The sequence below is a fragment of the Sorex araneus genome, chromosome 6 (assembly GCF_027595985.1).
Source record: "Sorex araneus isolate mSorAra2 chromosome 6, mSorAra2.pri, whole genome shotgun sequence".
Classification (NCBI taxonomy): domain Eukaryota; kingdom Metazoa; phylum Chordata; class Mammalia; order Eulipotyphla; family Soricidae; genus Sorex; species Sorex araneus.
In genome coordinates this window covers 164,102,253-164,130,241 of record NC_073307.1, presented here as the reverse complement: position 1 = coordinate 164,130,241, position 27,989 = coordinate 164,102,253, and the positions used below count along the sequence as shown (strand labels likewise).

The 27,989-nt window shown below is 63.0% G+C and overlaps 3 protein-coding genes across 7 annotated transcripts; all 3 read right to left on the bottom strand.

Moving 5' to 3' along the window:
- Positions 1 to 621: 621 nt before the first annotated feature.
- EHBP1L1 (EH domain binding protein 1 like 1) lies at positions 622 to 17,292 on the bottom strand. 4 transcript variants are annotated; one of them, XM_055141972.1, is made up of 20 exons: positions 17,011 to 17,292; positions 15,139 to 15,196; positions 14,829 to 14,924; positions 14,427 to 14,480; positions 14,168 to 14,346; positions 13,955 to 14,082; positions 13,547 to 13,582; positions 13,381 to 13,446; positions 13,126 to 13,288; positions 12,435 to 13,008; positions 10,791 to 10,933; positions 10,666 to 10,714; positions 9,458 to 10,069; positions 3,834 to 3,903; positions 3,685 to 3,740; positions 3,474 to 3,597; positions 3,230 to 3,329; positions 1,405 to 1,478; positions 1,207 to 1,321; positions 622 to 1,094 (listed from the first exon to the last, which is right to left on the bottom strand). In XM_055141972.1, the coding sequence occupies exons 1-20, from the start codon at positions 17,112 to 17,114 to the stop codon at positions 995 to 997; spliced, it is 2,901 nt and encodes a 966-aa protein (XP_054997947.1). In that variant the 5' UTR covers positions 17,115 to 17,292; the 3' UTR covers positions 622 to 994. The 4 variants fall into 4 exon arrangements, with proteins under 4 accessions (XP_054997947.1, XP_054997949.1, XP_054997948.1 ...); XM_055141974.1 differs by lacking the exon at positions 12,435 to 13,008 and having other exon boundaries at positions 13,248 to 13,288; XM_055141973.1 differs by lacking the exon at positions 13,547 to 13,582.
- A 1,858-nt stretch (positions 17,293 to 19,150) lies between these two features.
- FAM89B (family with sequence similarity 89 member B) lies at positions 19,151 to 21,318 on the bottom strand. Its single transcript, XM_004618525.2, has 2 exons — positions 20,359 to 21,318; positions 19,151 to 19,885 (listed from the first exon to the last, which is right to left on the bottom strand). The coding sequence occupies exons 1-2, from the start codon at positions 21,010 to 21,012 to the stop codon at positions 19,607 to 19,609; spliced, it is 933 nt and encodes a 310-aa protein (XP_004618582.2). The 5' UTR covers positions 21,013 to 21,318; the 3' UTR covers positions 19,151 to 19,606.
- On the bottom strand, positions 20,968 to 22,602 carry ZNRD2 (zinc ribbon domain containing 2). Of its 2 annotated transcripts, XM_055141720.1 has the most exons (4): positions 22,473 to 22,602; positions 22,225 to 22,376; positions 21,982 to 22,066; positions 20,968 to 21,716 (listed from the first exon to the last, which is right to left on the bottom strand). In XM_055141720.1, the coding sequence occupies exons 1-4, from the start codon at positions 22,489 to 22,491 to the stop codon at positions 21,370 to 21,372; spliced, it is 603 nt and encodes a 200-aa protein (XP_054997695.1). In that variant the 5' UTR covers positions 22,492 to 22,602; the 3' UTR covers positions 20,968 to 21,369. The 2 variants fall into 2 exon arrangements, with proteins under 2 accessions (XP_054997695.1, XP_054997694.1); XM_055141719.1 differs by having other exon boundaries at positions 22,225 to 22,491.
- Between the last annotated feature and the right edge of the window lie 5,387 nt (positions 22,603 to 27,989).

The window sequence follows — 27,989 nt, the reverse complement described above, 5'->3', positions numbered from 1 at the left end:
CTGGCTATCGCTGGGTGTGGTCCCAACATCCCCAAAAAAAGAATCACCTGAGTATATGCGCTGCATGCAGAGCCCCAGGTTCGATCCCTGGCACTGGATACTCACATCCTCCCTGGCCACCCCCTAACCCCCTCAGCACTCAGCATTGAGCACCACGGGATATGCTAAAAAAATTTTTTTTAGTTAAAAAAAATTAAAAAGCAAAATTGGGGTTGGGGAGAAAGCTCAGACCTAGGTTCAATCCCCAGCATCGCTAGGTGTGGCCCTTAACCAAAACAAGAAATCCATCCAAAACATAAATCCGGAAGGGCAGAGGGCGGGCGAGAGCCCTTGCCTCTAGCATGCGGGAGCGCCCTGGAGCTGCACGCCAAACTCTGCACGCCAAACTCTGCACCCCACGTTTGGCCCCTGCTAACATAAAATGGCAACCACGATTTCCCTCTCCTTTGAAGTGAAGCTTTCCTGCAGCGCATCGGCTCCACCCCAATGCGCCACACGCCCCCTCCCCCAAGAGTCCTCCCCCCCCCTTATCGCTGCCGCCCCGCCCCCTTCCGGCTATTGAAAGCCCCAGGGGTCCCACAAAGGGCCGCGCCGTGAGTCCATGAAACTTTATTGCTCTGGAGGAACTGGAAGGAGAGAGCGGGAGAGGGCGCAGCGGCTGGCGGGCAGGCTGGTGGGCAGGCTGGCGGGCACCCCGTCCCCGTCCCCGGGCCAGCGGCGGGACGGCTTCCGCAGCACGCCCCCCGAGGCCCCAGCCCTCCCCACGCGGGCCCGCGAACACACACAAACACACACACACAAAAGGACGAATAAATAGGGCTGGGCAGCGCCCAGCGAGGCCCCCCGACGGCTTTGCCCCGCCGGGCTCGGGTACCCCGCCCCCCGCTCTAGGGGCGACGGGCTCAGCATCACGCAGCATCGCGGGGCCTCTTGCGGGGTCCCGGCGGCCAGCAAGGCTGAGGGCGCGGACCGATTGCGTGGACAGACGGTGGCCTCAGCTCAGCGCGCAGCGCTCCCGCCGGCTCAGCTGCCGGCTCAGCTTGCGACGCCGCTGCTCCAGGCCACGTTCCAGGCGCTCGTCCTCCTCCAAGGCGCTGTGGGGGGTGGGGGGAGCATGGAAAAGGTCAGCCCAGCGTATGTGGGGGGACCCCCTGCACCCCCACACACACCAGTGCCCGGCCCGTGGCCCCTTGGGGCCCCACTCACATCCGTTCCTTGTGGTCCAAGTCCCGGACCAGCTCGTCGCGCTGGTTCACCAGTGACACCAGCTCCTCCAGCAAGAGCTGCTCACGGTGCTGCTGCGCTGTGGTCTTCTGCCAGTCTGAGGGCGGAGGTGGCTGAGGGTCAGGAGGCTGTAGGGTCCTGGGACCCCGCCCCCCCACCTCTGTGTCCCCAGTCTCCCACCGTCAGTGGCCAGCATGGCGCGCAGCTCCCGACTCAGCAGCTCAAACCTCCGCTCCAAGTTCTGCTCCTCGATGCTGCGGGGTAGGACCGGGGGGTCAACTCAGATGATGGGGGAACAGAAGGGGAGGCCCCCACCCAGCCTCAACACCATCTGTGGATGGCCAGGCGCGGGGCACTGTTACCCCCTGATCCCAGCCGGTCTCCTGCCAACTATTCTCCAGCCATTGGGCATCTGGAGGTCAATTTCAGAGAATGGGCATTTTTATTGTATCCCCTTTCTGACAAGCAGCAGAATAGGGCTGGAGAAAGTCGAGGGGAGAGGCTTCCCTTCCACGTGGCTGACCCCAGTTCAGCGCCTGGTACCGCACAGTGCCCCATGCATCACCAGGTGAAGCCCTGAAGACCCCCAGCATGGCCAGCGGGCCCAGGGCACAGGCAGCATCAAATTCGGGGCTGAAGTTTAACTGAGGCACATTTATTGTCCTAAAATGCACCAGAGAAGGCCCCCAGACACCCAGGGCACCACTTGGGAGCTCCCCGCCCAAAAGAAAGGGAAAACACTGGAGGGAGATAGCCTCAGTGGCTGCATGAACCCAGCACGGGGGGGGGGGGGGGAGGCCCTGGGCTCATTTACCGCCCTCCCGCTCATCGTATGCCTCCCTTTGAAGAGAAAAAAAAAGAACCTGGGGTCAGAGTGATAGCATAGCGGGTAAGGCATTTGCCTTGCATTCGGCCAACCTGGGTTCGATTACCGGCATCCCATATGGTCCCCCGAACACCGCCAGGAGTAATTCCTGAGTGCAGAGCCAGGAGTAACCCCTGTGCAACGCCGGGTGTGACCCAAAAAAAGCAAAAAAAGAAAAAAGAAAGGACTAACGCAACAGGATTTGGATGACATTACTCAAACGGTATTAGACTAAAATTATTCTGAAAAATGATCCAAAATCCAAACGGGAGGACTTTCTTGACAGCTCAACAGGCTGGCACATGTGGGAAGCCCAGGTTTGATTCTCGGCACCACCTGTCCTCTGAGCACTGCAGAGAGCAACCGTCAGCACAAAATCCAAAAGGGACACATTAGGCTTCCTCCTCCAGGCAGCAAGAGGAAGATCTGAGAGCAGGGTGGTCTCCGGGTCTCTCTGTGACTTGGTTTTCCCTATCAGGGAAAGGAATGATGCTTAACCCTAACCTACATGAGCAATGATTTTCTCTGGACCTTGGTGTTCCCCTTAGTGAAAAGAGGAAAATATGTTTTAAAACTGTCGCCAGGATTTTCAGATAGAAAACCATCATGCCAGGGCTGGAGTGAAAATGCAGCAGTTAATACGCTTGTTTTGCATATGGCTGATCTGGGTTCAATTCCCTGAACCCCATATGGTCCTGAGTCCAGGAGGCATCCCTGAGCGCAGAGCCAGGAGTAAATCCTGAGCACCGCTAGGAGTGGCCCAAAAACAAATACGAAAAGAAAACAATCAGGAGGGTTGAGGGAATTTTTCAAAAGATCTTCACAGAAAGACGGAGGCAGTAATCGCTCTAAGTGGAGTAGCTAAGATTCCCTCTGCTCTGCTGGGTGGGGGCGGGCTGACTCAGGGCCTGGACACGACTGGAGCAGGCAGGGCGGGGCCTGGACAGGAGGCGGCCTGGCAGGGCAGGCCTGGACCTGAAGGGCCAGGATGAGTAGGGGCCGGGAAGAGAGGGAGGTGAGGAGGGAGGCGGGAGGGGCGGGGCCTGTATCTGGGAGGCGGGGCCATACACTGAGGGCGGGGTCAGAGCTTGTGTGGGCGGGGCCTGGCCGCGGGGCGGGGCCTGGAAGTGGGGCACTCACAGCAGCTGCAGCTGGTCCTGCCTCCGGATCAGCGCGTTCTTCTTGTTGACCAGTGTGAACCACTCCTGAATCAGGACCTCCTCCTGCAGCTTGTTGGCCCCTGAAGCCGGCGGCGGCAGTGAGCAGGTCGGCCTGAGTGTCTGGCCAGGGGGAGGGCGCAGGCTCCCCCACTTGGGGCATCCCAGGGACCAGGGCAGTCCGCCTCCCGAGAGGGGTTCCCGCCCATCCCGCCCGGGGCGCGCACCCGACTCCATCAGGCTCCTCAGCTGCGTCTCCACCTCGGCCGCCCGCCCGTCGATCTGCCGCTGCTCCTGCTCCAGCGCCTGCAGCTCCGCGCACACGTACTGACTCGTGTCCTGAAACCGTTGCTGGGGACACGAGGGAGGGGGTTCAACCGGGGACCGCCCGTGGTGCCCCTCCACCAGTCACACCCCCACCCCTGCAGCTCTCCTTACCAGTCCAGCCTCCTCCCCGGGGCTTGGGGGGGGCTCTTCCAACGGGGGGCTACCATCTGCAGACAGAAACCAGGTTGAGGTTCCCCGGACACCTACACCCCCAGGTCCCCAGCTCAGGATGTGGTTTCCACCGCTGCCAGATTACTCACCAGGAGCCGGTTTGGGGGCTGTGGCTGTGGGGGAGCCGGGGTCAGAGCCAGGGTCAGAGCTGAGGATTTCCTGTGGGGGGAGGGGGTCTGTAAGTGTGGGGGGATTCTCTGAGTCCAGCAGTGGGAGGGGTGGAGCTGCCTCTCCAGTCCTGGCACAGAACTGCCCCCCAACACCCCCTGAGCAAAGTGCGTCCCCACAAAGGCATTTTTTTTTCGCTTTTTGGGTCACACCTGGCGATGCACAGGGGTCACTCCTGGTTCTCTGGTTCTGCACTCAGGAATTACCCCTGGTGGTGCGCAGGGGACCATATGGAATGCTGGGAATCGAACCCGGGTCAGCCGTGTGCAAGGCAAATGCCCTCCCGCTATGCTATCGCTCCAGCTCCGCAAAGGCAGTCTTGAGCCCTCCCTGGCCACTTCCATTTCTGGGGCCTAGTGAATTTTTTGTTTGTTTTGGGTCACGTCTGGCAATGTTCAGGGGCTGCTCTTGGCTCTGCACTCAGGAAGTACTCCTGGCGGTGCTCAGGGGACCATATGGGATGCCAGGGATCGAACCCAGATCGGCCATGTGCAAGGCAAAGGCCCTCCCCGCTGTACTATCGCTCCAGCCCCTAATGGAAGGTTTTTGTTCTTCAGGGGTGGGGCCACCCTTGGCGGTGCTCTGGCGATATTCCCAGGGACCGTGCTGTGCTGGGGTTGAGCTTGTGGCCCCTGCATGCCAGGCCCGCGCTCCAGCCCTCTGCACCGTCTCCATGACCTCCTCATGAGTGTGTCGGGGAGACGGCTGGGAAGCGTCCTGCTGCCAGCTCATCTCAGCCCTCTTGCTCCCTCCTCTAGTGCTACCCCCAGGACACCTCCACCCCACCCCGCGGCCCTTATAAGGCCACACGGAGCAAATTTAGGGACCCTGCGCCTGCACCTCCATCTCCTGGCCAACAGGGGGCACCTCCAGCTATAGGAATTCTCACTCCAGCCGCCTGGCCATCACTAGAGCCCACAATGGGAAGGGCAGGACTGCTGCGGCAAGCTCCTGAACCCCTGCATGACTCTCCAGCTCTCTTCCAGCCTCTCGGGGCCATCTGCCCGGCCCTCCCGGGGGCCGCGTTCCCCACAAACCACGGTCTTGGGCCGTAGCCAGTAGCTTCCTCCTTCCCCGCTGCCTCCATGCCCTCCTGCTAACCAACTCAAGCCATAACCGAAAGGTCTTCCTCACCCCTGCTCCCACTAGCAGCACACCCCCCGCGCCCCTAGGCCTGAGCCTCACCGACATGGGCAGCACCAGCCTCAACTCTCACCGCCCTAAACCCCACGGGATGCGTCCCTCCAGCCGGCATTGACCTTTCACTTCCCCAAAGGCTGTGGCCAGCCTGGGCTGTCGGCACCAAAGGGACCTTCCAGACCTGACTCCACGCAGAGGCCCCTTCGGGCTCCCTCGGGGCCTTTCAGCCTCCCCAAGGCCCCCACCCCACCGCAGGCTGGGCCCTGCTGGGTCCTCCCGGCCCACCCCATCCTAGCACCCATGTCCCTGCCCAGAGGGGTCCCTACTGACCAGCCGTGCACAGAGCACCAGCCCCCCTCTCCAGAAGTGGAGCCCGGGGTCTCCTGTGGGCCTGGCTCTTTGCTCCCCATCTGCTGTTCACCCAAGCCCGCGACACCCACTGGGTCTCCAGAACCCCGGAACTTTGGGGCACTAGGAAGGCTCTGCAGGAAACCCAGGGGTTCTCAGGGCTGACTCCTGTCTCTGCACACAGGGGTCTCACCTGATGGGTTGGTCACACGCAAGGCAAGTGCCTAACCTGTTGCACTATCTCACCAGCAGCCACAGATCCTCACATATTTTTGGGGGGAGGGGCCACCTTCGTCAGTGCTCAGAGATTACTACTCAGGGATCATTCTTCACAGGGTTGGGGGACCATATGGGATGCCAGGGATTGAACCCGGGTCAGCCACATGCAAGGCAAGCACCCTACCTGCAGTACTATCACTCAGGCCCCTGTTCCTCCATTTTATTTTTGGACTTGAGGCGCCATACCTGGAGGTGCTGAGGGGTTACCCCTGGTTCTGCCCTCACGAATTACTCCTGAAAAGGCTCTGGGGACCATATGGGATGTTGGAAATGAAATTCAGGGAGGCCGCACGCAAGGCAAGTGCCCTACCTACTATCATCCTTCCAGCCCCGCTCCCTTCTTTTTTTTCTTTTTGGGTCACACCCAGCGATGCTCAGGGGTTACTCCTGGCTCTGTACTCAGGAATTACTCCTGGCAGTGCTTGGGGGACCCTATGGGATGCTGGGAATCGAACTCAGGTCTGCCTCGTGCAAGGCAAACGCCCTACCCGCTGTGCTATCGCTCCAGCCCTCGCTCCCCATTTTTAACAGCATCTCAGGGCGACGCCAGGGAATTCAACTGCGTTTGCATCTCACTCTCAGGAAAGAGCCCAGAAACTTGGAGCGATCACAGGGGGCCACCAAACCTGTCAGTAGCTCTCAGCGCAGCAGAGGGCACCACCGAGTCCGCCGCAGAACCCATTCCTTGGTCCCTCCACCCCCATCCAAAAAAAAAAAAAAATTCCTTTGCCCCTTTCTTCTCCCGGAACCTCAAGGAAACCGTTCCTCGTTCCTCCCTGGACAGTAGGAATAGCTGGGAGGAGTAGCTGGGGGGCTGTGGGGACAGGTGGGCCCAGAGAACCCTCCACAGGGCCGGCAGAGGCTCGGGGACCCAGGCCTGGGAAAACCCAGTCTCAGCCCCAGGGTGCTGACTCACCGCCCTGCCAGGATGCCTCTGCCAGGCAGGCCCAAATCCCCCTTTCACGGTCCCGCCCCACCCCCCACCCCCCGCAGCTCCAGCAGCGCTCCTGGTCAGGAGACTTCAGCCACACCCCAGCCCCCTCTGGGATTTGGGGAATGCTCTGGATTCTGACCATCTCCCACCACCCAGGAAGGTCTGCAGAGTAGGGGTCACGGGACTGAGCGCCCTCCAGCCCCTGGGTGAAATACTTCCCGAGAGACCAAGGCCGGACTCTCCCTTTTCATTTTGTTTGGTTTTATCTTGTCTTTGTTTGGGGCCCCCACCTGCGAGAGCTCAGGGCTTACTCCTGGCGGGTTTGAGAAACTATATGGGGTACTGGGCAATTGAACCCGGGTCGGCCATATGCAAGGCAAGTGCCTTCCCTGTTGTACTATTGTTCTGACCCTCAATTTTTTTTTTTTTTTTTTTGCTTTTTGGGTCACACCCGGCAATGCACAGGGGTTACTCCTGGTTCTACACTCAGGAATTACTCCTGGCGGTGCTCAGGGGACCATATGGGATGCTGGGATTCGAACCCGGGTCGGCCGTGTACAAGGCAAACGCCCTACCCGCTGTGCTATCACTCCAGCCCCCAGACCCTCTATTTTTTTAGTTTAGGGGGTCTCATCTGGCAGTGCTCTGGAGCTACTCCTGGTCCAGTGTCGGGGATTGAACCTGGGTCCCCTGCGGAAAGAGCATCGACCCCCCCAAAAGTGATCACTGCCTCAGAAAACACTTCCCAGCTTATTCCTTCAAGGAGAGGCCCCTGGCACCTCCCCTGCCCCTGGTACCTCATCCTGGACATAAAGAGGCGCTGGGCTGGCATGCCCTTGGGAGATATGTCCAGGCCCTGGGCACCTGGTCCCCCAGCGTTCCTGCCCCTCCTGCATCCTGCGGGGGAAGGGGCCTCCCTGCCTCCCATTCCCAGGCTCCACCCTGCATCTCAGCTCCTGACCTCACTGGCAATCTCTGGCCGTCCCCAAAGAGCCCTGAGCCTTTCCTGGCCGCATTTTTGCTTGGGCGGCCGCTCCACTCGAGAACCAGCTCCTCCCCCCACCTCCCCTCCCCCTCCCCTCCCATTGGCTCCTGGGAAATCCCGCCCAGCCCAGCTCCCCTCAAGTGGCTGCCTCAGAGAGCCTTTCGGAGTTTATCCCCCTCCTTTCCTTCCAACTCGGAGGGCTGGGGCAGAGGGAGAGCGCAGGGTCGGGCCGCCTGCTTTGCGTGTGGGCAGAGCACTGTGTGGCCGAGCTGGGTTTGATTCCTGGCCCCACATACAGAAGAGCACCGCCAGGAGGGGGTCCCTGAGCACAGAGCCAGGAATAAGCCCTGAGTATGACAGGTAAGGCATACAAAAGCCCCCCCTCAACCCCCCAAAAACTCAGGGGTCAGCCAGGAAGATGGTTCCAAGGGCTGGAGCACAGGCTTTGCACACAAGAAGTTTGGGTCTGATCCCAGCACGACATGATCCCCTGGGCACCTCTGGGAGCACACACAGATCCAGATGTGGCCCCCAAATAAACCAAGTAAAAAAAAAAAAATCTGGTGCAGGAGAGAAAGTGCAGCGGGCAGGGCACTTGCCTCGCACACGGCCAACCCGGGTTCAATCCCCAGGATCCCATCTGGTCCCTCGAGCCCCACCAGGAGTGAGTCCTGAACACAGCTGGGTATAACCCAGAAACAAAAACTCAGGGGTGACCCCCGGGTAGCTAAAGGTATCCAGGGGCCAAGACTGTGCCCTGTTTTTGCCACTGCGGGAGTTCAGGCAAGTTGCTCCTCAGCACAGTGTCCACGTGAACCCTGGAGCCTTCCCTGAGGCCTGAGGCTGGTGGGGCCTGAGGACCCCCAGCTCCAAACTGAGAAGGGAAGAACCGAACGAAGATTCAGGATCCAGACGGCACTTTGGGGGGTGGGGACAGGGGGACTGGAGCACAAGCCTCACCTCCTGGATCCACCCCCAAACCTACAGGGTCCCCTGAGGCCCTCTGAGCCCCTGAGGCCTCCCAAGAAAATATTCAAAGTCAGAGAATCTTGGGGTTCAGAGTCCCTGCCTCCATGGAGCCTGAAGGACAGGAGGGGTATAGCTTGGTCGGGAGAGAGGAAAGAAATGCCGCATCCCTGTGGACGGACCCCAGAGGGCTGCGTGCTGATCCTACGCGCTGCCTGCCACCCCACCCCGCAAAGCTGCTGAAGGATGTGGCTCAGGGATACCGCCAGGCTGAGCCCTAGAGTGCGCACGCGCGCTTGCACACACACGCACACACACACACGCGCGCGCGCATACATACACGTGTGAACTCTGGAATGCACGCGCACGCACACGCGAATGCGCGAACGCAGGAATGCACACGCGCGCGCATACAAATGCGCGCGCACACGCACATGCGAACGCACACGCGCGCGCGCACACACGCGCGCGCACACACACGCAAACGCATGCGCGCATGCACGCTCGAATGCAGGAATGCGCACACGCGCGCACGCACGCTCGAATGCAGGAATGCACACACGCACTCGCGAACGCACACGCGCACGCACACACGCAAACGCATGCGCGCGCACGCACGCTCGAATGCAGGAATGCACACACGCACGCGCGAACAAACACGCGCGTGCGAACACACGCGAACGCACGCATGCACACACGCGAACGCATGCATGCACACGCACGCGCGCGCGCACACAGACAGGTGGGAGAAAATATCCCAAGGCTGACTGCGAAGTCTGGAATCCTGCCCCCACTATTGAGCCGGGGCTGGGGGTGTCCGCAGGGCGTCCGGCGAGGCGCCCCCTTCCTCCCACCTGAAAGCACAGCCAGGGCCCCTGTCCCTCCCGTCTTACCGTGGCCGCGGGATCGGGCTCGTCTGAGCAGGAGTTGCTGTTCCGCAGCCGCGATCGGCGCTTCTTCAGCAGGTCGGCGTCGCGCACGTGGGAGAAGGAGCCATGGGCGCGCGGCGGGGGCACCGGGCCCGCCTCGCCGTTCACCGACGGCCGCCGCAGCTTCACACCCGGTGCTCCAGCCCCGTTCACCAGCCCTTCGGCCGGGGGTGATGCCGCCCGGGGAGGTCTGTTGGCGGGAGGCTCAGCCTCGGCGGGGCGAGCCTCGGGGGCTGCGGGCGCAGGGTCCTGGGAGGGCGCCGCATCGGCGCAGGGCTCCCGCTCCGTCGGCTTCAGGGGTTCCTGGGGCGACTCAACCCGGTGCTCGCGCAGCCGCTGCGCTAGGTCGCCCGCATCCAGGGGGTCGGGCGGGCTGGGCTGGGCGCCCGCCACGCGGTAGGTGCCCGTGCCCCCGCCGCCCTCCAGCTGCACCAGCTGCAGCTCCTGCCCGGTGCAGAAGGCGCGGATCTGACACAGGTACGTCATGACGATGAGCTTGTCGGGCACCGACAGCAGCACCATGTCTGCGGGCTCCAGCAGCCGCGACACGCCCAGCGCCGCGAAGCCATCGAAGGCCTAGGAAGGGGGACAGGGTCAGGGACCCAAGCTGGGGTGCAGGGTCGGGGTGGGGGTTCTGGCTGCTCGCTGGCCTCAGGGTTTGCCTGGCCACGCCCTCCGCCCCTTGCGGGGAAATCTGACCTCACCCTCCCGTTTCCCCCCCCCCCCCGCACCCACATACCGATGTGAGGTTTTGGAAAAATAAACATGCTTTTCAAAAATTAAAAAAAGAAAAAAAAAGACTGAGCTGGGTAGATGGTCCAAGGACTGGGATTCAAAGGTGCGCCAGATTGGATCCCGAGTCACATGGTCCCACCACGAGTGACCTCTCGCAGCTCCAAGCACCTCCTCACAGCTGTGGCCCCCAAGCCCATCAAAAACGTCCCTAAAGGGCTGGAGAGGGCGGGGCTCGAGGGAGCATCGGGGTGCGGGGGAGCTGAACGCGGGTCAGCCTTAAGGCAAGCATCCTACCTACTATACCATCACCCTGGCCTCTGACCCCCAAATTTGAGTCTCCAACGGGCCCAGAAAGCCCCCTCCCTCTCCTGGGGACCCGCTTTGCACGGAAGGCGCCCAGGGTCGGCCCCACTCCGGAAACCCAGGCTCCGGCTCACCTGCTTGTTGTTCTGCTTGATGTTGAGCGGGTCCAGGGAGGCGTAGTCGCTGCAGGGAGAGCCCAGTCAGCGGGCGGCCCCTCCCTGCCCCCTCCCCCGCCCACCCCCCTCCCGCCACTACTGACATCTTGTCCGGGTAGAATCGGTGCAGGATGGCACAGAAGGCCAAGCCGTTGCGCCAGGACGTGGTGAAGTTGGTGACGCGGACGCCCCGGTAGCCGGCGGTGACCTGCTGACACCACTCCAGCAGCGACTGGCTGGAACTGACCTGGGGACACAAGGGACACAAGGGTGGGAACATGGGCCACAGAGCAGTCTCGGCCCTGGGTCTGCAGAGGCTCCCCGCGAACATGGGAACACGGACCAGCGGCGCCCGGGAGCGGAGCAGGCAAACGGGGTTCCAGCTTGGGAGTGATCTGCCAGGATCACCCCCAAAGGTCAGCAGCCCCAGCCAGGCAAGAGGGGAGGGCTACAGCCGCCACCCTCAGGGTCAGCCCAGAAACGCAGCGCTGGGCAAGCTCACTCCATGCAGCCCGGGACGGCAGGGCGGGGCGCCGGGATACCCAAGAAAGGAGGGGACGGCGCGGGCCCGGAGGCCTCCATGCAGAGCTGCGGCCGCGGCGCCCGGCCCGCCCTACCTGGCTTCCCCGCGGCCTCCCGTCCTCTTCAGCCTCCTCCGGGGAAGAGGGTTGGGGCCCCCCAGGCCCTGCCCCACTGGCCACCTGTGCCCCGATCCCGCTGGACTCGGGAGGACTGTCTGAGACCCCAGACTCTGCTCCCTGGCCCTCAGAACTACCAGCCTGGCTCTCAGGGACGCCTGGCACCCCTGTTTCTCCTTCCTGGGCTCCCCAAGCCCCAGGTTCCACCTCGGGAACCCCTACAGCCTCCACCTCAGGGGCCCCCAAAACTGTGGCTTCTACTTCCTGGGGCCCTGAAACCCCAGGCTTACTCATCGGGGTCCTTGAAGCTTCCGCTTGGAGGGTCCCCCTGAGTCCAGTTTCTGCCTCATAGACCCCCAACATCTCAGCCTTGGCCGTCTCGGCCTCAGTAACTTCAGACTCTGTCAGGTGGGTCCCCAGATCCTCAGCTTCTGACCCCGAGTCCCCCATTTTTGTCTCCTGAACGCCTGCTGGGACAGCATCTGTCTCCGAGCCCCCCACTGCACGCTCCGGGCTGGCCAAGAGCTGGGGTCCGGGTAACTCACCTCCTGCCTCCTGCGTCCCCAATACCTGATCTTCTGCCTTCTCAGCCTGGAACCCCAGAACCCCAGAAGGCTCTACTTCCAGTTCCTGGCTTCCTGTGACCTCAGACTGTCTCCCCAAGATCCCCGATCCCCCCAACTCCCTCTCGGGGCTTCCTTGGACCTCAGTCCTCATCTCCAGCACCCCGGAGCAGTCTGGGCCCATCTCCTGGGGCACTGTTCCTCCAAGTTCAGCCACCGCAGCGGCTGTGCTGGGTCCCCCTGACCTACCGGGCAGCGCCTGGGGGTCCCACACCTCAGGGCCCGCCCCCCGGGTCTCCGTCTGCAGCACCCCTGCACCCCTGGCTTCTGGTTTCTGGGCCTCCAGCTCCTGAGTCCCTACCGGCCCATCCCCCTCCTCCCCCTCACCCCCTGGTCTTGCGGCCCCAAACTCCTGAGCTCCCCATTCCTGAGGCTCTGTCGCCCCAGCCTCTGCCCCCAGGACCCTGGAATTTCCTACACTTGCTTCCGGACCCCTAGCCCCGGCTCCCTGGTCAGCTGCCCGCGGCGTCCCCTGAGACCAGCTCACCTGGGGCCCTGCGCTGGCCGGGCTGACCGTGGGGGCCGGCCCCAGGCCTGTCCCCGCAGCAGCCGGGGCTCCGCCCCTGGCCTCCGCACCCTCTCTCTCCTGTCCTGCAGCTGCCCCCTTGGGGTCGTCCACAGGCCCAGCAGGTCCGGGTGGGCGCAGCACTGGGGGGCCCTCACCGTGACTCCTGATCCCCATCCTCCCCTGAGACCCCCTGGGAGGAGCCTCAGGAACGCCCCCAAGCGCCGCCTCAGACTTCTCTCCCGCAGCCTCAGGGCTCTCTGCATCGAGGGGACCCACCTTGGACCCCGCGCCCCCAGCCTGGGCCTCTGATGCCTGCGCGAGGCCGGCTCTGTCTCCTGACCCCTGCCCGGAGCCCCCCTCCTCTGCCCTGGTGCTCTGGGGGTGTGTCCTGCCGGGCATCTCCCCAGCGTGTCCCTCTGTTCCTGGGGGAGTCCCCGAGGGCTCTGGGGCCTGCTGTTCCCCTCGGGGGCCTGGGGACCAGGGGGCGTCGGAGCCTTTCCGGAGCCGAGGGGCCGGGGTGGGGGCCGCGTCTGGGTGTGGCCGTCTCAAGAGTCTGTGGAGAGAGCGGGAAGGGGCGTTGCGGGATTCACGGGGCGCCCCCAGTCTCAGTGCCCCCCCTGATGGCGCGCACACTTGCCAGGCGAGGGGGGACGCCATTTTCAAAGCTCACCTCGTCTCTGGTGGGGTTCCCGGGGGCCTGGGGGCCTCAGGCCCCCTCTGGCCCCCCACGACTGCGGCAGGTTCTGAGTCTGAGCCCCGGGACGCTCTGCTGGGCGGCGCAGGGACACTCACGGGGGCCGGGCTGGCAGCCTCGACGCTGGAGGGGCTGGTGACTGGGGAGGGGAGCAGAAAGGAGGGGTGCTAAGGCCAGGGCCCCATCATGGGGCGGGAGGGCGTGTCACCCTCACCCCAGCCTGAGCCTTACCTGCCTGCTGGGGCCGGCCCTGGTCCTCCTCCACTTTACAAAGGGTCTTCGGCTCCCGAGAAGGATCTGAGGGTGGATGAGGGCGGGGCAGGCAGGGGGCCCGGTGAGCTCAGATCTGTGAGTCTGACCCTGTGCCCCCTCCCTGCCTCTGGTGGGCTCAGCCTACCTGGGATATGCCCCAGCTTTAGGGCAGCGCCCCGGCCTGCAGGAAAGACAGTCCCACAGATGGAGAGAGAGACGGAGGGAGAGAGAGAGAGGGAGGGAGGGAGGAGGAGGAGAGGGAGGGAGAGGGAGAAGGGAAACAGCCCGCAGAAATGGAACCCGGGACAAGGGAACTGGGGTGGGCCGAGGGGCTGACTCCGGCACACCCGGGGCTGGGCAGGTGCCTAGTACGGGCGCAAAGAAGGGGTGCGGGGGTGGGGGCGCCTGCAGGATGTGCAGGGAGCTGGGCCCCCAGGGGCCAAGTCTGTCCCCGCAGAGCTGGACACAGCCCGTGGGCTCCCATGTGGGGACAGAGCTGACCCCAGTGGGGCCCCCCCAGGTGAGGCTGATCCCCAGCAGGCTGGAAACGCACCTGGCGGGGCGCCCCGAGTCCGGCCCTCGGGGGGCTCCTCCTCGTCGCTCTCGGCGAAGTCGTTCAGGTCGCCCACGTCGCAGGGCTTCACGCTCATGAGGCTGGCCAGGCTCTGCATGTCGTCGTCGCTGCGGTGGGGGTGGGGACGGCGCAGGGTGAGGGGGGGCGCGGGCGGGCAGGGCGGGCAGGGCTGGGGTGGGCGGGGGCACTCACGTGGCACGGCCCTCGCGCAGCAGCACCCCCGACAGTGTCAGGCTCAGCTCGGCGTGAACCACCTTCACCGACCGGGGCTTCAGCCGCAGCCGCAGCGGGACCTGGGCGGGCACCGGCCCCGCGTGGCGGGCCAGGTCCACCTCGGCCGTGGCCAGCACCTTCCGCTGCCCCTTGGACTCCTGCGAGGGGAAGCGGGAGAGCATCAGGGGGGTCCTGGAGTCCCCCAAGACACTAGACCCAGCTCATCTCGGACACTCACATTCTCGATAGTAAATGTCCACTCTTTGGCCTCATACTGGTCCACGTGGGGGTCCTGGGAAACGGGGACATGGATGAACTCAGGTACTGGCAGTGCAGGGATAAGGGCGCTGACCCAGGAGGCACTTTTCTCAGCTGGGGCCTTTCAGGTGGTCTCCTGATGTCTCCTTGTTCCCTCGGTGCCTGCCGGGGCAAGTGCTGCCTCCTCCAAGGAGAACTCCTGGATTCCTCCCATTGGCTAACTCCACACCCACCGCAATTCTCCTTGTCACCCCTCTACACTCTCCTCTGCATTAGCCACCAAGGGACTCCACCCGCCCCCCAACACACACATTGTGGCCACCTGGGGGTGCAGTGGTCTGCTCCTTCCCCACCTAGGAGGGGATGGGGGCTACAGACTCACCCTGTAGAGGGTCACAGAGATGTCCACGTTCTCGGGGACCATCCACACCACGGTGCCCCGGTACGGGTTCTGGATGCCCGGCTGCCAGCTGTGGGCCTGCAGTGGGTGGTCACGGTGTCCCCAAACCGAAGCTCCCCCCCCCCCCCCCCCGACCTCGACCCCGCACTTCCGTCCAACCCCGACTGCCTCTTCCCCTGCCTTCGATGGAATCTGACGGGAAGCTGGTCCACCTGTGCCAGTACCTGCTTTCCCGGCCCCCTCCAGTGTCCCCCCCCCCCCGCGCGGAGCCCACCCTCCACATCAGCCCCACCTTGGAGCAGACGCGCCGGTTCCGCCGGGTCCACACCACCACCAGCTTATCCGGCTGCCTGTGTGGGGAGGCGGGCAGAGAGGGGCTTCTCAGGGGCTTCTCCCCCAAACTACCCCAGAGGTCATAACTCCGCCCGCCCCTTCCCCCCGACAGGGCTGGACAACTCCTTATCTGGGGTGGCCAGGAGCAGGCGGGGCTGTGCAGGCACCGAGACACAGCCATGGGGTACACACGTGGGACAGACGCTAAGCCCAGTGAGGACCGGGTCCCCCCAGGGAAGGGGTGGCGCGGGGGACACGGGCTCACTCTACTTGCTCTATTTGCCCCTACGGGGCCGGGCCCCCGACCACGGAGAGACCAGAGGCTGGGAGCAGAGCGGGCAGTCCTGGGGGGAGGCTCATGCGTGAACAAGTGTCCCTGGGGGAGAAGGCCAGGGAGTCTCGGGGGTGGGGGGCTGGGGACGTTGCTCCTTGCTGTTGGGGGGCTAAGCAGAGGCCCACCTGGGGGTCAGCCACGTGCCGTGTGAGGCCCCGAGGGGAAGCCAGGGGCCTGGACGAGCCCTTGCGATGCGGGGTCCTCACGCCAAGGGGGCACGAGGGCAGCTGTCCAGGGGGGTTTTGAACCCCATATGCCAGGCTGACTGGGGGAGCCGGAGAGATGTGGGGGGCAGCGTGGGGATGGAGCCTGGAGGAAGCCCTGACCGTGGCCCGTGGCGGACCTTAGGGCAAGGGAGGCCGCCAGGCTGGGTGCGAGCCCTCCACGCCAGGCCGGTCGCTCGGATTCGGGGGTCCGCCTCTCAGGATGCCGAGGTCACCGGCCCAGTGGCGCGGGGAGCAGGCCCAGAGGCTCTCCCAGAAAGGGGAAGGAGTGTGTCCGGGCAGGGGCGGGTGCGGCCTGGCCTCCAGGAGCCCTACCCGCCCCCCCGCACTGACTCAGACGCGCTGCCCACACCCCAGCCTGCTTCCCAGGACTGAGCCCAGCGTCGTCCCGGCCCCACCCGATGCCGGGGCAGAGGGCAGAGGCCAGAGTTCCATTCCCGGGCCCGCACGTGTCTGCCTGTTGCCCTGTGCTCTTGGGGACCCCTAATGTAGTGCCAGTCAGGGCCCAGCAGCGGGCCCCGGGGACCCCCTTCCTCACTCCCCTCTCTGGACGCCATGGCCCCTCCGTGCCCCAGGCAGCCTTCCCCGGGGAGCCTAAATTTAGCCCCGCCAGGCAGGAGAGGCCCCCGCAGCTGTGCCCTACGCAGCCAAGGGAAGCTGACACCAGCCCGCTCGTATATTTAGGGTGTGACGCAGTGCCCCGGGCAGCTGCTGGCGGGGGCAAGTGAAGGAGATGCCCCTGGGCCAGGCCCGCAGCCGGGCGGGTGAGGGGCCCCCCACCTCCGGGGCCCTCCGTCCCCTTTAAGCCGCTCCCGCCTCCCTCCTCAGCCCTCCCAGCGCTCAGTTTCCCCTTTTAAGGGCATGCGGGGCCTTGTCCAGCCCCAGGGCCCAGGGCAGCTGCGGGTGGGGGGTGCTCCTTTGGCTCCAGGGCCGTAGGGGACGAGGGGGAGGCACCCTTCTTCGCGGCGGGGCTGGGTCCCCGGAGGCGTCGGCTCAGGCTGGAGTGGGGTCATCACAGGCCTCAGGACCTGCCCCTCGGCCCAGGCGGCCCCCATCAGCCCTCAGGCCCAAATAGATGAGGCCTCCGCCTGGGCCGGCGCGAGCCGGGACTCTGGCCCCGGCGGCCTCCCCAGGAGCCGTCACCGCGACACCCCCACCGCCCCCTCTGCAAGGGCAGGCTGGAGAGCCCACGTCTGCGGGCCGCGCCGGAGACGCAGGACCCTCTCGGGGCGCAGGGGTCCCGCCGGCCGGGGGGCGCCTCGCCCCCACTCACCATTTCTTGGTGCACTCCACCACCAGCTCGTGGTAACAGGCCACGAACTGGAACTTGGCGGCCCGCTTGCCCACGCGCTGCAGGCGCTTCCACACCGAGGTCATGGTCCCCGCCGCCCCTCTGCCCGCAGCTCAGACGCGGGGCTCCGGCGGGGCCGGCTCCCCATGGGCTCCCGGGCGCCCCTGGGCGCCGCCCGCCCCGTCCGTGCGGAGTGTCCGCGGCCTGCAGCGGCGCCCGCCGGGGGTCCAGCCGCGTCCGCCGCGTCTCGGGGCGCGTCGGGTGGCCGCAGCGGAGCGCCGAGCGCGCCGTTTCCTGGAGCCGCACCCCCGTCGGCAGCCGGGGCGGGGCTCCGAGGGGGCGGGGGCCGGCGCGAGTGGGGGCGGGGCGACCCGGCTTCCGGGGCCTGGCGGGGCCACTGGGGGGACCCCGAGGGGGTGCGGCCCCGAGAGCGCGCCGGCCGCCGGCTAGTGGGGGCCGTCTCCCTTCCTGCCGCCGCCCTGGAAGGGGCGTCTGGGCGTCCCCATTTCACAGGCTGGGGAAACCGAGACCCCGAAAGGGGAAGCGATGTGCGGGGGCGGGGCGGGGGGGAGCAGGGGAGCAGGAGCCAGCTGTGCCGTCCCGGGGGCGGGCGGTGGGAAGAAAGGGGGCTGACTCCTGACGCCGCCTGCGCCTGCCCCCCCACGTCTTAGCCGGCCCGGTCCAGGCAGCAGCCCCCGGTGGTCTCAAAAGTCAGTCGTCCGCCGTCTGCTAGGAAGATGGTCCCAGCCCCTCACACCCCAGAACTGGCTAGCTATCAAGTGTGCAACCGAGAGCCAAGCGCTGACCCTCTGCCTCAGTTTCTAGCTCTGGAGGATGGGAGCGATCACGGTGGCCTTTTGCACCGTTCCGTGGGGCTGTTGGCAGAGGCCCTGGCTGGCAGCTGCCGTCTCTAATGTGGGGCCCGTTATCAGGCACCACCACGGATGCGCCGGGGAGGGGAGCGCGTGTGTTTACCCTGGCGCGGGCGGGGTTAGGGCCCTGCCTAGATTAGGGCCCTTATCACCTCCCTCCGCCCGCTGGGACCGCGGCTGCAGGTGCCAGGCCGGGTTAGAGACGCCCCGGGGCGCACATCTACGCGCTCCCTCGCGGCCGCCGCACACCCGGGAAGGGTTAAGCGGCCGCGGGAAGCTCCATAAACGCTGTTTGAGCGGGGCCTGTGCCCGGGCTTGTGCCAGCTCAGTTTTTGCTTCTCCCGCAGGTGGCGGGGCACGAGGTTCTTGGGGAGCGCAACGCGGTCCTGTCTCAGGAAGTCGCGGGGGGAGGGGGCCCTGCGCAGCGTCCCCGAGTGTGCAGGCTTCTTCCGGTGGGCCGACACCTGGCGGGAGGGCCCGTTTCCTCTGCAAGAGCTTTGAGCGTGGCGGGCGCGGGCGGGGGGGTGGGGGCTGAGGCCAAAGGCATCCCCGGCCGCCCCCTCCCAGGCGTGGGCCTGTTCTGGCCGGGCGGTGCTCTCACTCCCACCCCTTTCCCGCGGGCGCCTTCCCTGCAGGCTGGGGCCCCCGGGGCTCAGGCCCACCCATTTCCTGCGCTTCCCCGGAGCCCGCCCCTCTCCGGTGGAAAGTTTCTCTCAAGACAGGCGGCTCCTTCCTTCCCCGCTAGCCAGGAAAGCCCAAAGCAGCGTGGGCAGGAGGAAGGAGAGCCGCGGGGTGACGGGTCCCCCAGCCTCCAGCTGGAAAGGGAAGTGACTCCTCGGGACCTTCAGGGCAGTGTGGCCCTGCCACCCGCAGCCCAACTTTCTTCCTCTCGGGGAGACCGGGCGCCACCTGCTGGCCGAGCGGGGCCACGTTAGCGGGAAACTGAGCCCCCCCCAACCCAGAGCCCGGCCCAACACGGGAAGGTGGAGACTATTTATTTATTATTAATTATTTATTCACCGAGCCCTGGAGGACGGACACCTAAACATCCAGCAAGGGGCCACGTTAGCGGGAAACTGCCCCCCCACCCACCCAGAGCCCGGCACAACACGGGAAGGCAGAGACTATTTATTATTTATTCACCCAGCCCTGGAGGACGGACACCTAAACATCCAGCAAGGGGCCACGTTAGCGGGAAACTGCCCCCCCACCCACCCAGAGCCCGGCCCAACACGGGAAGGCAGAGACTATTTATTATTAATTATTTATTCACCCAGCCCTGGAGGACGGACACCTAAACATCCAGCAAGGGGCCATGGCCGGCTGGCCGTGGGAGGGTGTGCAGGAGGGGTCCCCAGGGACACTTGAGGGCCAGAGGTGGTAGAGCCCTGCCAGCAGCTGCCAATAGCGACAAGAGCAGGAGGAGGGCCCCGAGCTGGGCACTCGCCCCAATCCCAGGGTGCGGAGGGGGGGGGAGCAAGATCTCTTGGGCTCCACTGGCAGACTGTGGCTAGCCAAAGTGGGGTGCACACGTGTGGGACAAGTGGGAGTCCAGTGCTGAGTCTGGAGCCGAGGTGCCAGCCCTAGTGCCAGCCCACTCGCAGGAGAGGGGGTTGGTGGTTTTGCCCCAGGGCTGTGCAGTGGGTGAGCACGTGCAGGGAAGCGGGCACTATCTTTCCGTGTGCAGGCGACCCGTCCTGGTGGCATCACAGACTGATGTGGAAGGCTTCCTGCAGCCACTGGTCCCGGGCATTGTGCGTCTGGGGCACCGTGAGGGGCGGCGGGTCGGGCGGCAGACTGGCATCGGGTGGATCCTCGTCATCAGAAAGGCCGGCATCCGGGGGGTACGAGCTGTCCGAGTGTAGCGAGGATGACAGGTCCTGGCACAGGCTCAGGTCCTGGCACAGGTGCTTGTAGTCCTGGATCGATTCGTACAGGCCCCACAGCTGGCACAGCAGAGACATGTCCAGCTGTCGCAGCCCCACCTACAACAGATTGAGTGTGGGCTGGGGGAATACGGCCCAGGCACCCCCAACACACACACATACACACACACACACACGTGACAGCTCTAGACAATCCTCTCAGCTTCCCACAGCCCCAAATCTTGTGGACATCATATGCCCCTACGAAACTGTCAACCTTCAGAACAGGCGCTGCCCCTCCCCTGTCAAACAGGGTGACAGTGACCTGACAGGAAAGGATTAAATAAACCCTATCTAAAATTAGCGGCCGGAGCTAACTGCACCGACTGCTCGCTCGCTCTACAAGCAGGAGCCTGCGGGTTCCATTCGCCTGCACTCCCCTCCGCACCGCATGCCCCCCCATCACCGCCCCTCCCCGCCCCAGCGCCACCGGGTGTGGTTCAAACACAAAAATGCACGCTAGCCCCGGCCATCAACAGTCACCTCCTCCTCTCAGACCACGCACCGGGGCACCGCCCGGGCCCCCCACTCACCATCTCCTTGCGCAGCGCCGCTAGTGCCGAGTCCAGGTTGACCTGGCGCCGCGGGCCGGACGCGCCGGCGGCGGGGCCCGCGCTGGCGGCGGCGTGGCGGGGCCCGTCCGGGGCGCGGGCGGCGCGGCTCAGCTCGTCGTGGATGCGGCTGCGCTGGCTGTAGACGCGTTCCAGCTCCCGCCACGAGCCGCCGCTGGCGTTGAGCAGCCCGCTGAGGCCGCGCGGCAAGGGCGGGAGCCCGGCCAGGGCACAGCCCGCGCCGCCGGGAGCCTCGGCCGCGGGCAGCCCATTCATGGCCCGCCCGCCGTGGACAGCGCTGCCCTTCCCCGCCCCCGACGACCAGCCGGGGCCCGCGGCCCCGCACCCCGCGGCCCCGCCGGCCGAGCCCCGCCGCCGCTCGCAGGCCGCGCTTTGTTCCTGCCTCGGCGCCCGGCTCCGCCCCCTGCGCATGGGCGGGGCCTCTCTTAAAAGGGTCGCAGCGCGGGACCCACCGAACCCGGCAACCCCTGGACAGCAAGCCGAGGGGAGGGGGCAGGAACGAGGCCCGAAGGGCCGGCGCAGCTCGTTCTCGTTCTTTCTTCCTAGCCCCCACAATGCTTCATCCCTCTGCTCAATCACAAAAGGACTTAAAAAAGCTCCATCAGGCAAACCCATCCTCGGTCCCTTGCGTGCCAGGACACAGGCTGCAAAGGCGCTAGGATGGGGGTGTCCAAATGATGTAGGACAGTGTCCCCTTGGGGACCGGCACCCCGAATCTCTCGGGGGATGTCAGGGGATGGGGGAATGGGCACTGGATGGCTGAGGAGGCCGCAGGGGTCCATCCCTCTAGTTCCCTCTTCAGGGGAAATAAGGTACCCACACCCTAACGGATACTGGGGGCATCAGGAAACGCGGGGGCAGGATGAGGGAGGAAAAGGCAGGCTGGGCCGCATGCACGCCCAGAACTACAACAAATCACACAAAAGGGACAGCTGTTTTTCTAGAGGGTTCTTCTCCGGAGGGTGGGGTCGTTTAGTGCTGCAGCTGCCGGAGGCAGTACAGAGCTTCCGCACAAGCCCGGATAAGGCTGCAAAGCTGGATGCTGGTCTCCAGAGAGGTGCTGGGGATCAGCTCAGCAGACGCCCAGTTGAGCTTCTGCAACAGGGCCTCCTGCGTGCAGGCCACAGCATCGGTGCTGGGTGGAAGGCCAAGCAGGAGAGGCCCCTGCACTGCCTTGAGCCCGGCTGCAGCTCCCTCACAGTGCTCTGGACGGGGGACCGGGGGCTGCGGAGTGGACCCAGTGCCCTCCGGGGGCAGCTCCACGGTGGAGGCGAGTTGGTGCTCCCGGGCCTGGGAGAGCGCAGCCTGGGCATTCAGAGCTAAAAGAGGAGAAAGCGGATGCAACAGTCAGTCAGGACCGGCTCAGCCTGAGCCTCCATCTCGTGACCCTCCCCTGATCGGCTATTTCGGTGCTGGAGATGCCGTCCCTGACCCCAGCTTTGTTCGGCTCTTCATGCCCAGGTCTCACCTCGTGAGCGAGGGCTGGGCTTGCTGGGGGCTCGGTCGGCCCCAGCGCCCATTAAGCCCCTGGACAGCCCACGCACCGACTCCCCGCCCCCTCCCGGGCTTCCCATGGCCCCTCACCCGGATTGTCTTTATCCACGTCTGAATCGAGCTCCTGGCAAGCTACACAGTAGATTTTCTTTTGTTTGTCTTGGAGGAGGATCGTCTGGGGTGGGGGAGGGCAAAGCACGAGGGGAAGGGGTGAGACGCCGGGGGAAGGGGTGAGACGCGGGCGATGGGGGAAAACAGAATGGCGACCAGCGTGGATGTTCGAGCGGGTTCCGCGGCCCAACCCGGAGCCCCAGCCCCCCAGGGTCCCCTCACCCCGCAGTCCTCGCACGTCTCGCCCAGCATGCGGTAACCACGCAACAGGTAATCGCCCATGAGCCGGGAGATGCGATCCTGACGCTCCCGTCTCGCCTGCAGCACTTTGGTCTCCGCCTCGGTCGGGGTGTGCCACGAGCTATCGTCGGCCTCTGGGGGGACAGAGGCACAAGGGACGGAGGAGCCTTGCTCGAGCGAGCTTCCTCCCGCTCCCCGGGGGTCTTGGCCCTCGCAGCCCAAGCCCTCACCAGAGCCGTTTAGAGCCATGTTGCCGTTCTCGATGCTGGACTCGCAGGAAGTGACGCACAAGCCAAGCGCCTCTCAACCACGCCCCCGTGTAATAGAGCGGAAGTGACATCACCGTAAGACTCCGCCTTGCTCGGCGGGGGCGTGGCCTCGGGTGGGGGCGTGGCCTCCCGGCGCCAGCCCCAGACACAACAGACAGGCGGGTCCTGTGCGGCGGCGTCTCGGCGGCCTCTCCGCTCGCCTCCGGAAGCGGCTGTGCGGGGTCGCCCTTCCTGCGCGCCGCCCTGGCCCGGGACCCCTTGACTGGAGGAATCCCCGCGGCCTGCCGCCTCCCAGGGGTTTCCCTTGTCCCTGAGTACGAATCCGGGCGTCTTCTACCACCACGGGGAGGAGAACGCGCCCCGCCCGCCGGCGCCTCCGCGGGCCTCTGTTGGTCTCGCTTGGGCCAGGCGCGCCTGGCAGGGGTCGTTGGAGCCCATGGCGAGGCTTCTCCCCATTTCCGTGTGCCCCAGTCTGTCCCCCTCCCAGTCCTCAGAATTGACGCGATTTTATTTTTTTGCGGGGGGGAAGGGATGAAGTTGGTGTTGCACCCAGAGGGGCTCAGGGACTGCTCCCGGCTTGGTCCTAGGGTCGTTATGTGGTGCTCAGGGCATAGAACTGGGGCTCCATAACACAAAGCATGCTTCTAAGCAGACTTATTTTTAAAACTATTGGAGGTATGGGGCTGGAGCTATAGCACAGCGGGGAGGGCGTTTGCCTTGCACGCGGCCGACCCGGGTTCAAATCCCAGCATCCCATATGGTCCCCTGAGCACCGCCAGGGGTAATTCCTGAGTGAAGAGCCAGGAGTAACCCCTGTGCATCGCCGGGTGTGACCCAAAAACCAAAAAAAAAAAAAAAAAAAAACGATTGGAGGTAGGACGGGCTGGAGTGACAGCATAGCAGGTAGAGCGTTTGCTTTGCACGTGGCCCACCTAGGTTCAATTCCAGTATGGTCCCCCAAGCACCGCAAGGAGTAATTCCTGAGTGCATGAGCCAGCAGTAACCTCTGTGCATCACCGGGTGTGACCCAAAAAGCAAAAATAAACAAAATAAAACTTTTGGAGGCAGGAGCTTGGAGAGATCGTACGGGACAGGGCGCTTGCCTGCCTTGCACAGCACTGATCCTGGATCTCTACGAGCAACGCCAGTAGTGATCCCTGAACACTTCTGGGCTTGGCCCAGGTCACCTGGTTCTGTGCTAAGGAATTACTCCTGAAGGTGCTCTTGGGGGACCATATTTGAACCTGGGCAGGCCTTGTGCAAGGCAAATACCCTAACCACCATACTATCACTCTGGCCCCACAGTTCAGCTCCTCTTGGTCCATCATGCCAGCTTTGTAATCTTGTGACGGGTCTGAGATGAAGTCCAAGGGCTCAGGGTTGATTGATAGGGTTTTAGCAAGTTCTGGCCTGCGTGGTGGTGTTCAAGGCTTGCTTCTGGCTCTGCATTCAGAGATCACTCTTGATAGCCTTGGGGAACTGGGATGGCAGGGAAACCTGATTCGTGTAAGGAAAGCGTCCTAACCTAATCACTCTACTATTGCTCTCACTGCTAAAGAAGACTTTCTTTTCTTTTCTTTTTTTTCTCTTTAGGTCACACACAGAGATGCTCAGAGGTTACTCCTAGCTCAGTACTCAGGAATTACTCCTGGCAGTGTGCTGTACTACAACTTTGGCCCTTAAGAAGATTTTTTTTTTCTTTTTGGGTCACACCTGGCAATGCACAGGGGTCACTCCTGGCTCTGCACTCAAGAATTACCCCTGGCAGTGCTCAGGGGACCATATGGGATGTTGGGAATCGAACCCGGGTCGGCCGCGTGCAAGGCAAATGCCCTACCCACTGTGCTATCACCCCAGGAAGATTTTCTTAAGGACAAACTCCCCTAAGGATGAATTAAGGATGAAGTCCCCTGGGGCTCCAGCAGGGCTGGGATTTGGCCTGGGGCATCCATTACTCTCCGGGCTCTTGCTATCTTTGGGTTTCTAAGGTTGAGAAAGACTACTCTGAAGAATCTAGGGCTTTCAGAAGTGCTGTGGGTCTAGGGGTGGGGGAGGTTGCCCATTCCCATTCTGAGAAGGCTGGGAGTTCTCAGCTGGAAAAAAAAAAATCTGGTGTACCTGAACGTTTGGCAGTTTGGCATCTCTGCTGAGATCAGCCATGAGGTGGTGGAGTCTGGCCGTGTGGGCATGGTGGTGGCCGCTGGGGTGCGAGTGCAGCTGCTGGGGCTTCGGCAGGGTGGGCACTTGGCCTACCCCCTCCGAGGTTGCCCAGTTTTCAGCTGGGGACCGGAGTATCTGAGACATTTTTGTGGCTAGTTGGTCTTTTTTTTTTTTTTTTTTTTTTTTGCTTTTTGGGTCACACCCGGCGATGCACAGGGGTTACTCCTGGCTCTGCACTCAAGAATTACTCCTGGCGGTGCTCAGGAGACCATATGGGACGCTGGGACTCGAACCTGGGTCGGCTGTGTGCAAGGCAAACGCCCTACCCACTGTGCTATCACTCCAGCCCCTAGTTGGTCTCTTTTGAGATTTAATCATGAGTCTCCAAAGCTCGGCAGACAGATCGCAGAGAAATCTAGACAAATGTCTGTGATCGGCAGACCTGCCCTAGAAAACGCTTAGGCTCAGGGTGAAGGTGGAACCCCATGAGTAACCAGCTAATGAGTCTGGCATGGATGTAGCTGTGTGTTCCATTCCCAGCATCCCAGAAACAAAACCAAAAAGCGAGCAGGGGGAGAGAGAGAGCACAGGAGGTAGTGGCCCAGGTTGAATCCAGGCACCCCATTTAGTCTCCCAAGCACCACCACGACTGTAGGGTCAGGAGTAACGCCTGAGAACTGCTGGGTGTGGCTTTAAAAACTAAATAGAAAACCCAGAACAAAAAGCGAGCTGTGGGGCTGGAGCGATAGCACAGCAGGTAGGGCGTTTGCCTTGCACGCGGTCGACCCGGGTTCAAATCCCAGTATCCCATATGGTCCCCTGAGCACCGCTAGGGGTGATTCCTGAGTGCAGAGCCAGGAGTGACCCCTGTGCATTGCTAGGTGTGACCCAGAAAGCAAAAAAAAAAAAAAAAAAAATCGAGCAGTGTCAGAAGAGAACAGACGCTCAGAGATGTTCATGGTCCATGGGGATAGAGGCCTGCAGCTGTGGTTTCCTTTAAGGGAGAAGTCAGTGCCAGGTAGGACAGGGGGAGAGCACTTGCCTCAAACCTGGGTTTGAGCCCCAGCATCCCATATGGTCCCCACCAGGCGTGATCCTTGAGCTCAGAGCCAGGAATAACCTCTGAGCACTACTAGTGTGGCCCAGCTCCTCAAATAAATATTAGAAATAAAAAAGAAAAGTCGGAGCTCCACAAGCCACGCTACAGAGTGCGGCTGGGGGCAGTGAGAATCGTTTCCACGAAACTGGCGGCTCTTTCTCTGTACAGACCGCGTGGAAACCATAAACTCGGTCTCGGGAGACTTCGAAGGACTGAAGGCCTGGCCAGAGTGTTCTCACTGGGGCAAAGAGCAGTTGGCATTCACCAGGGGGCAGGTCCAGGAGGTTTGCAAGGGGCTTTGTTACTCAGGAACTTTTCCAGGCACGAGACCCCCCACGCCCAGCACCCCTTGGAATCTGGAGCCTTTTCCAGAACTGATGGAAATGCAAAGTGGATCCCCAGGAATTCCTCTGAGCATTTAGAGATCCCTGTAGTGGTCAAAGAGCAGGAGAGAAGGAGGTGGGGGCAGGGCGCTGGTCATCTTTCTGTGACCCTAGAGGTTACCCTGGGCTCTGGGAAGGGGTGCTGCTTTGGGGCTTTCCCCAGATTTTGTCTGAATCCGGTATTAAAGGCAAGCTGTGCAATTTCAAATAAAAGAGAATAAGGGGCTAGATTGATGTATAGTGGGGAGGGCGTTTGCCTTGCATGCGGCCGACCCAGGTTCGATCCTTGGCATCGCATAGGGTCCCCAAGCATTGTCAGGAGTCATTCCTGGGTGTGGAGCCAGAAGTAACCCCTGAGCATCTCTGGGTGTGGCAAAATAAAATAAAATAAAAAGATAAACCCTTTGCCAGACTGACAGCCCAGGTTGGCCAAAGGGCACGACCCTTGCAACTGCCACAGAACGCAATAGGGTCTGGTCTGCTGAGTCACAGAGGCCCACGCTGGAGCCAGGAAGTGCCAGAGTAATGATCCTGCCCCTGAGAAGGCCGGGCATGGCTGTGGCTCATTCCTGTGCAGCGATCACAGCTGAGCCAGCCCCCCTGTAGACGGCAGATGGTTGGGCCTGGTAAGACGCATTCTCCGAGGAGACCAACAGGAACCACGCCGCACCCCAGCCCGACCGCCGGGTTGTCCCTTTCGCCCGGACACGCCATAGTCCTCAGGTGGCCACGCGGTTCCCCCAGCACGGGCCAGAGAGGCGAAGTCTCGCATCTGGCCGCCCAAGGCCTGCAGCAGACATGGGACTCCTGCCCAGTCCCTGTTTGTCCCGCAGAGGGAGGCCCGGAGAGTGACCTGGACCACTCCTGAGAGACTGGACATCTGGATCCTCTTAGTGCAGTCGAAGTATCTCCTAATTCTTCTTCTTTTCGGGTTGGGGGGGCACACACAATGTGCTCAGGAATTACTCCAGCTCTGCACTCAAGAATCACTCTTGGGGCCGGAGCGATAGCACAGCGGGTAGGGCGTTTGCCTTGCATGCGGCCGACCCAGGTTCAATCCTTGGCATCCCATATGGTCCCCCCAAGCAGTGCCAGGAGTAATTCCTGAGAGCAAAGCCAGGAGTAACCCCTGAGCTTGCTGGGTGTGACCCAAAAAGCAAAAAAAAAAAAGAAAAAGAAAAAGAATTATTCTTGATGGTGCTCAGAGGACCATAGGGGATGCCAGGATAAACCTGGGTCAAATGCATGCCAGGCAAGTGCCCTATGCAGTGTATTATCTGGCCCTACCTCGTACTTCCGGTTGCAGTCCACTTAACTCCTGCACTCACATCTTTGGGGGTCCTCTTTGGGTTTTGGCCACGCCTGGTGGTACTCAACACTGACTCCTGGCTCTGCACTCAGGGATCACTCCTTGTGCACTCAGGGAACCATGTGGGGTGCCAGAATTGAACCTGGGTACGCTGTGTGCAAGGCAAACGCCCTACCTGTTGTCCCATCTCTCTGGCCCCTCTTTGGGGTTCTTCATTTCCTGTGTGTGGGACAGATCCAATTTTGGCACGGAGGTGCCTGCTATAAAGTGTAGAAGCAGCTTAGCGGGAAAGAGAAAAGTTGGTCTTTCCCAGGTGGGCCCTGGGTGGCCAGACTTAGAGATCAGAATAACTCAGGCTGAAGAAAAAGGGAGACCAAGTGAAGTCTCCCCCAATTCCGGCTCGAGGGCTATCATCAGACACCCCCGGGACCTTCAGGAATGCCCAAGGGAATGTCCTCAGCACCCTGAGGTCCTGGGAATCTGCATTTCACTCCCGGCTGCTCTGAAGGGAAGAGACAGAGGAAGCT